This window comes from Artemia franciscana, chromosome 1, assembly GCF_032884065.1.
Source record: "Artemia franciscana chromosome 1, ASM3288406v1, whole genome shotgun sequence".
NCBI classification, from domain to species: domain Eukaryota; kingdom Metazoa; phylum Arthropoda; class Branchiopoda; order Anostraca; family Artemiidae; genus Artemia; species Artemia franciscana.
In genome coordinates, this window is record NC_088863.1 from 52308805 (window position 1) to 52317853 (window position 9049).

At 34.0% G+C, this 9049-nt stretch overlaps 1 protein-coding gene across 7 annotated transcripts in view; it reads right to left on the reverse strand.

Moving 5' to 3' along the window:
* LOC136031203 (uncharacterized) overlaps positions 1–6639 on the reverse strand; it is a 91388-nt gene extending 84749 nt beyond the window's left edge. For 3 of the 7 annotated variants that reach the window (XR_010618465.1, XM_065710581.1, XM_065710589.1), the window contains exon 1: positions 6335–6639. Coding sequence is in view for 2 of the 7 variants with exons in the window: in XM_065710581.1 (XP_065566653.1) it covers positions 6335–6344 (10 nt within the window). In the remaining 5 variants the exon portion in view is untranslated. The other 4 variants (XM_065710572.1, XM_065710599.1, XM_065710618.1 and 1 more) reach the window with 3 other exon arrangements.
* Positions 6640–9049: the final 2410 nt, after the last annotated feature.

Here is a 9049-nt window from a genome sequence, read left to right on the forward strand (position 1 = left end):
TTACTTAACAAGGCAATTAGAACTTTTAATTTTTTACGAATGTTTTCATTAGTAAAAAATATACGTAACTTAAGAATTAACTTACGTAACGAACTTCTATATTTTTATGTTTTTATTCCGTATATGAGGGGGTTCACCCCCACGTCAATACCTTGCTCTTTACACTAAAGCTTAAATTCTGTCCCAATTCCTTAGAAATGACCCCTGAATCACAAATGCCATAGAACAAATATTTGAAATTACTAAATATACTTTAGCATAAAGAGCGAGCTATTACAAGGAGGTGAACCCCTCATACGCGTAAAAATTTTCGTCCGTTTTAAGTTTTAATGCTGCTCCTTACTTTCAGCTGAAAAAACTTTTCATATTTATTTTTTCATTGTTTTTTTTTTTTAAATAATGCTAGAAAATCCTATGCTCCCTTCATTGAAATTCTCTTCCCCCATGGCAAATTCCTCCATGGAAAGATCTTCCCACGTAGCCCCCCTCAACCCCCCCCCCTAAAATAAAAAAAATCCCCTTGAAAAGGTCTGTATATTTTCCAATAACCATTACTATATGTAAACACTGGTCAAAGTGTGTAACATATAGCCCCTCCCATGGGGACTGTGGGAGAGTAAGTCGTCCCCAAGGACATAGTTATAAGGTTTTTTAACTATAATGAATGAAATGGTTATCTCAGAATTTTGATCCTGCGACATTGGGGAAAAAATGAGTGTGGGAAGGAGGCTAGGTGCCCTCCAATTATTTGGTCACTTAAAAAGGGCACTAGAACTTTTAATTCCCATTAGAACGAGCCCTGTTGCAACGTTCTAGGACAACTGGGTCGATACGATCACCCCGGGAAAAAAACAAACACACACCCATGATAGGTCTTCTGGCAAAAAATACCAATATCTACATTTTTGTAGATAGGAGCTTGAAACTTCGACAGTAGGGTTCTCTGATATGCTGAATAAGATGGTGTGATTTTCGTTAAGATTCTATGACTTTTAGGGGATTTTCTCCCTATTTTCTAAAATAAGGCAAATTTTCTCAGGCTTGTAACTTTTGATGGGTAAGACTAAAATTGATGAAACTTATATATTTAAAATCAGCATTAAAATAAAATTCTTTTGATGTAACTATTGGTATCAAAATTTTATTTTTCAGAGTTTTCGTTACTATTGAGCTGGGTTGCTCCTTACAACAGTTTGTTGCAGCAAACTGTTTGATTGTAAACATATTATTGACTAAAATGTTGCTTTAAAACTGAAATTGTAAATCCACTTTTATAACAAGCACTGATTTATCACAATTAAGGGGCAAGGTTCAAAATTAAGGGTTAACGGACTATGGAGATAGCTAAAAAATAAATATACTTCCATAGAGGAAATTGCATCCTGGATCCTAACTTAACATTCATTTGTGTCAGAAATGAACTACACCCAAAGGGAGCCAGAAAATTTTTCCAGGGAAGGGAGGGGGAGGGCAGAAACAAAAATAACAGTGGTGGTAGGTGATAGGAAATGTATTTAAAGATTTTTTTTGGTAGGAATAAGTTTATTTTCAAATACTTTTAGGGAAAAAACTCTCAAATAAAAGAGCAATTATTTTTTCATTTTTATAAGTATTTACTTTAATTGACATACTTTTGCCATTGTCTTTAGAAAAATGTTTGTCTCTAAGCTTCCTTAAATAAAAAAAACGAGTTTTTTCAAATGAAAGTAAGAAGCAACATTAAAACAAACGAAACTTATTATGTATATGAAAGTTGTTGCCCCCCTCCTCAACACCTTGTTCTTAATGCTACAGTTTTTTGTCACTAAAAATAATTTATTTATTGTTCTAATCAAATGACCCTTGTGTAGTTGTGTTTCAGGAGTCATTTTAAAGAATTGGGACAAAATTTAAACTTTACCACTTTACCAGTAAGAGTAAGGTGTTGAGGAGAAGACAACCCCCCTCATATACATGATAATTTCTGTTTGTTTAAATTTTAATGTTGCTCCTTACTTTCAGTTGAAAAACTTTTAATTTTCATTTAATTTCCGATGATTTTTAAATAACGTCAGGACTCCTGGCTCCACTTTCAAAGAAAAATCCTCCTCTCCACAGAAATATCTTCTAGACAATACAATCCTGGCAAAAATTTACCCTGGAATTACCCTTAACATCATAAATTGAATCAGTAAAGAAAAAGCAAAGAAAATTTGTATAGGAATTCTGGCAAATTCACCCAGTGTTAAATTCCCTCTAGAAAGTTCCCCCCTGGAAACCTCCCTATCCAGGGAAAATTCTACCCATGCAAAATCATCACATACAAAAATATGTCCTCCCCTCCCCACACAAAAATGTATGCATACTTCCCAGTAACAATGAAAACAATGGACAATCTTTTTAACTTAGAAACCTTTCCCCAGGGGCTGTAGGGGATAATTTTATCTCCAAAGACATAGTTATTGAGTCTTTCAACTACGCTGAACAAAAAAAAATAACATCTCAAAATTTTGATCAGACAATTTTGGGGAAACATTGGAGTGGGTGGGAGCCTAGTTGCCCTCCAATTTTTTGGTCACTTAAAAAGAGCACTAGAACTTTTCATTTCCATTAGAATAGGCCCTCCCCCAATATTTTAGGCCCACTGGGCCAATATGATCACCCATGGGGTAAAAGAAAACAAATAAACATGCATCCACAATCTTTCTTCTTGCAAAAATTTCAAAATTCCATATTTTTGCAGATACAGGCTTGAAGCCTCTATGGTTGGATTCTCTGATATGTTGAATCTGATAATGTGATTTTCACCAAAAATATATGACTTCAAGGGGGTCTCTCCTCCTTTATTTTAAAAAAAAGCACAAACAATAGCCTACTTACAAAAACTAAGATATGAACACCCAGCATTCAATTCTGTTGAGCAATACTAAAGCATTGGACAGATTTTTTTTTAACATTATTAATAGTTTTGAACTTGGTAATAAAATATCAAAATGCTCAGTGCCTTTAGACTCAGTGTTTATAAAAAGTAAATGTACCATCAAAGTAGTTTGTTCAAAGTAAAACATTTAAAACTAAGATTAAGAAAATCAAATAAAGTCTTAATTCAAAATTTTTTAATTTAATTTTGAATACCAAAAACCAATATATTTCATACTTCATTTTATACATCATATCTATATATTTAGGATAATCACAAAAAGCTGATTTTTTGATTGAGCATTATCAATAGTTATGTTCTTACACTTTTGTTATTGACAAAGGTCATAATTTACTTACCATTAATTACTATGAAGAATTGGATTTTTTTTTTTTTGTGTATGTGTGTTTGTATTACTCCAACCAAATCATATAGGTAAAAGGTTGTGAAAAACTGGAAAGAGATCACTCAGTCACAAATTGGAACTTATATTTTCTGTATTAAGGGTCAAAATCTATTGGCAGGCAGTCAACAATAGGGCAACACTCATTTTTTCTAGGGTTTTTCACTATTCTGCCTCTTTCCTTTGCTTGCCTTATAATTACTTTATAGTCCCAAATTTCCAGGGGACCATGCCTCCCCCCTGCTAGTGTCCATGCTTTACTCCCACCTCTATATATACCAATTCAGGGTATATATTTGCACATTAGGGAGGAGGGGGTAAAATTCATTTCTGATATAAATTAATATTGATTTTGTTTTCAGGATTCAATTGTAACTACAGAAGTAAGTTTGAACTACCCTCCCACCCCCTAATGTGCAAAAATATACCCTGGATTGGTATATATAAAGGTGAGGGTAAAGTTCATTTCTAATGCAAATGCATCCTGAAATTTATATTCAGGATGCAATTCCAACTATAAATGTAAGTTTTTTTCTCAGCTACCTGAGTAGTTTGTTCAAATAAACACCTTACCCTAATTAAGTTCCATAAAAAACTCAAAGTAATTTCTCAATTCCTTCATCAGCCAGCCATGTTTCTTCTGCCAGATTTGATAGTTTGACAAAATTGCAGCTTTTGAGCAGCCAAACAGAATAAGAAGAAAACATGACAGATTTGTTTTGATCTTTTTATTGAACTTAAAATTAACAAACTAATGCTACAATTCACAACCAATGGATCTGTAATGAAATAGTAAATTTGAAACAAATGTAACAACTCATTTTTATACCCAAAGAATACAGAATGATAGTATTATTTATAAGGGTCCTAAAAGGGCTTAAAATTGAATTCGCAAGAAAAACAATTAACCTATTATACTAAGAAAGAGCATAAAACATGACATTTAGTAATATGTTTACTTTATTTGTAAGTCAATAATATGAAGAGTGAAATATTTGCTTAGATACCAGTCAAGCTGGCAAATTTCTAAGAGTGAGAAATCAGAAGAGTAATGGAAGCTTGGCAATATGTTTCCAGAGTGTTTTAGGCCCTGGGTATTTTTTCCAAATGGCCTGAGATAGAATCTTCAATTTGTTTAAATTTTGCTTTAAAATTGGGAAGCTGCAGAGTCCTCCACAAGAGTCTAGTCTAACAGCCACAATCTACACCAAACGAATTCTTTTTTTCATAGAGCATCACAAGGATGGATAATCCTTATACTGCTCTAAGCTGCAATTTAAGGTAATTTGAGGATAGAAATTAATTGATCATTTCAGGAATTCAACTGTTAAGATATCATCAATTATTTTCTGAATTAAGGGTTCTAAGACTCTTTGTTGAGTTGACATGAATGGGCTTAGAGTGGGGTTTTCAGGGGATAGAATTCTTCATTAGAAAGAATTGGAGCCATGTCATTCAGTTGCATGTTGGATTTAAGGATATCTGCATACTTTTTTTGCCACACCAATAGTCACTTTTTCTTGTACTGCCTTAACAATAAACTTTTCAACATTCTTTGTTACAGGACATGCTTTGTCTTTAGCGTGATGGTTGCCAAGACAATTGGGGCATTTAAATAGTGCATTATTATCTCTTTTAATAGTACAAGAAGATGTTAGGTGGCTGTTGGCACATCTTGAACATATAGGTATACTGCAACATACTTTGGTAGTGTGACCATGCCTTTGGCAGTGATTGTGGATCATGACACAGGGAATATATTATATTAAATTGCATTTGCCAGCAAGATAAGGTGGTAGATCCTCCTGTAGGTTCTTGCTGGTGGTGAGTGATGTAATTATGTTTGCTTAGCTTCTCAGTCCAGCCTCCACTCAGCCCTCTCCCAGTCCCTGTTGACTCCAGCCTTGAAGGAGTGGGGAGTCTCAGCTTGGATAGTAGACTTATTTAGGCTATTCCAGATGGGGACCACACAAATAGAAAAGAAGTCACATTGTTCCCTTCTCTGACACCCAGGCAGGTGAAGCTTCAGACTGTGACCTCTTGAGTTATTAGCCAGGGAAGGGGTGAAGATCTGTTTCAGATGACCAGATTTGAAAATTTTGTGTTCCATGATCAAATCTCCTCTATATCTTTGATGCGTGAGGGTTGGAAGTCTTAGAGACCTTAGGCAATCCTGGTAAAGGGCACTATTTAAGCCATGGACCAGTTGTACAGATGTTAATATATATGCTGAACAATGTTGGCCCAAGGATGGTTCCCTGTGGGATGCTGCTTATGACCAGGAAATGGAGGAGAAAAATGGATCGCCATTATCAGCATAGATCATGACACGTTGAGATCTTCCAGTTACAAATGCTCCAATCTAAACAATCACATCTTCATTCACTTGGTAAGCTTTAAGCTTCAGCATCAGGTATGAGTGTTCAACTTTGTCAAAGGCTTGGGCTTGGTTGAGTAAGATAACCTTGAATGGTTTACCCATATATTTCTTGACTCTTTTTCTATACCCCGAATAGACATAAATTCAGGAAGGTCAAGTGAGGGAGTAAGGATAAACCCATCAACATTTATCTTGTCAGATGTCTGTTGACCAAATAGGGGACACACTCTTGTGAAACCTTGATCCATCAGTTCACCTAGTAAATTCTCACTTGTAAAAATACCCTTGTCAAAGAATACCAGCCCCTCAGGCATGTAGCCACTGGGGGGGGGGTTGAGTGCAATCCCTGAGAGCCTTGGGCTGAGAAATCTTTCTCACAGAAAAACGTTAATGTTAGGTTTTCAGCCAAATATAGCTTCCCTATCTCTATTATTTTGTTCAGCACTGCTTGATTTTAGATCTTAAGGCAGTTAGAACCTTTAGAGGATCTTACCAAAATTGTGTCTTTTTGGCATTCATTAAATTGGTTTTTCAACAGCATAATTCCTTTCATGGTTACACCCAGTAGTTGATTAAGTAGACCATGCTGCCCTGTTTTAGTCAACCAGACTCTGATCCTATCTTTAATTTTAGTAACTGAATTAACACTCACGTCTATGCATTCTTATGCCAAGTTTACACGCATAGGATTTTGTAAAAATCCTATAGCGAAATCCTTAAAGGTTCCAAAGAAAGTGTTCACACGTAAAGAAGCGTCTATATGCATAGGGTAAGCACGTAATTAGTGCCGAAAATATTTTTGAGGGTGAAATATTTGAAAAGTTCAAACATGGATTCGTATTCAAATCTGGAAGAATTGGCGATTGGGTAGCCTGATTCAATTTGTGTGGCCAGAAGTATAATTTCAAGATTCTATATTGTGGTTTCCATTTGTCTTTTTATAGTCATTCCATTCAGGTTACCTGGATATTTTTCATTGTGACAGATTGTTGTAATGCTCTGCTGAAAGAGGAAAAATATTTTAATTACATAGGATAGGAAAATTTCAGTAGGCTAATCAGTTAAAAGTCTTAAACTAGCCAGGGAAGGGTAAAATTCTAGTTATTTGACTTTTTGCTATCTCAGAAAGGGTTTAGGTTAGGAAAATGAAACTTTCAGGGATAAATTTACAGACTAAAGTATGTCCCGGGAAGGTATTTTGAAGCAACTACCTCTGCTCCTTCTCCCTCTAGAGGGCCTTGACCTTTGATGACCTTTAAAAATATGTGTGTTATAGAAGTGAAACGGTTGCAAAATAGATCTTCTGCTTAATTGAAGCACAAAAAAATTGTTTTCAGCATCATAACTTTGCTCAATTTCGTTTTATAAGGTTTTAAAGATATGCAAATGCATTTCCTAAATTTTGAAAAAAAAACATTGATATGGCTCAAAATTCTACTCAGATAACAGGAATTGCATTTTCAGAACTAAAGGCAGAGAAAAAGCAACTGGTAACTGAAAAATTAAGGTAAAATGTTGTTTTGTCAAAATTTCAATAGGCATAGACCTGTCATTTAGGCAAATTTCAGGGCCCTCTAGAGGGAGAAGGAATGGAGGTGGGTACTTTAAAATACCTTCCCGGGACATACTTTAGCCTGTAGATTTATCCCTGAAAGTTTCATTTTCCTAACCTAAACCCTTTCTGACATAGCAAGAAGTCAATTGACTAGAATTTTACCCAGGGAAGTGTTTATTCCACTAAAAAATCACCATCTATCTTTTTTGCCTCCTTTAGCCTGTATCCAGTTCCTGATTGCCATTTAAATTTCATTTTGTCTGTTACTCATTTCTTATCCATATTACTGAGGGGTCATAGCTAAGCACTAGAGAAGCCATAGTTAAATATCTTGTGCTTAAGTATATATAGCTTGTTGCAATTAACTAGAATTTTACCCTTATTTTTTTCTAAGTATACAATATTTGATGTGTTCTAAGCCAAAAGAAGGACCTGTAGGCCTATTGAAGAAATTATTTTAAAAAAAGGATTATTTATAATTTACATAATAATTATAGCTAATACATTCTACATGTAGCCCTACTTTACTTTACACTCAACCTTCCTAATATAGAAATATATTGCTGAAATTACACATTTTCCATTGATTCTTCCAATCAATCCCTTGACCCTAGTTCCTGTCAATTGAAGCAACTGTGAAAAAACAAGAACTGGAAAAAAAGTAACAGGTGGCACAGTACCCTGGAAATATGTAATTTGGGTGATATATTTGCACATTAGACAGGTTGGGGGTAATTTTTTGTTCTTCATATTTTTGACATACAACTAAAGTGAACATGCCACTGACACCTTTTTATGCTCTTTCCAAATATAATAATTGCTTCTATTGTAAATTCAAATTTAAATACTTTTTAACCTAACCTAAATAAGTTTGGCACTGACAAAACATAGTAAATTATTTTGTCAAAAACAACCAAATATGCATACTTTAGTTGAAAACTCAACACCAAGAAAGAAGAAAACAATATAATATTGTAAAATTTATTTATCAACTTAATTGTGGATAATCAGTGCTTTTGGATTATATGACATTTAAAAAAATGGATTTATGATGAAACAGTAAGTTTGAGCCCAATGTTTTAAAGTTTGAGACCAATGTGTTAATTCTTTTTATGCCCAAAAACTAAAATATTTGGTCATTTTCGAAAGCTCAAAACTGCTTGAATTTGAATTTGCAATAGAAGCAATTATTATATTCATAAAGAACATAAAAAAGCATCAAGTGGAATGTTCACTTTATTTGTAAGTCGAAAATATGAACAACAAAAAATTTACCAATTTATAGTATAGAGCTGCATGATTTTTCCCCTGGGTACATAGACTAAGTGGAAGGTCACTTGTAGCTGATGGTGTTTCTACTGTTATTAGTTGGATAGAAAAAAAAACAAAGAAAGTTCCTATTGAAAAGAAAAGAGCCCAAAATTGAGATTGAATTGTCAAAGCTTGGAGGTTTGCCCCTTCAGTCTGTTTTAAGAAAACAAATTCATAATTGAAGCTTTGTTCATTTCAATCTTAAAGGTAACCTATGTTTGTGACACTTCATTAAATGTTTGTAAAGGGATACTTTTATTTATTCATTTGTCTTGTCTGTTTTCTACAAGATTGTTTTTTAATCTTTAAATTGATATGCATTTCTTACAAATTAATTAGTCATACCAGAGTTCTATTTATGAGTTTTTGACCTACTTTGTAATCCCTGGTCTCAAAATTTCATATAAATTTGTTGAAACTAGGACACATAGAAATACTGTCTGTTTAAAGAAAATGGATAGACATAAGTAGGTTTTATTACACTAAAGCCCTAGGGTCATG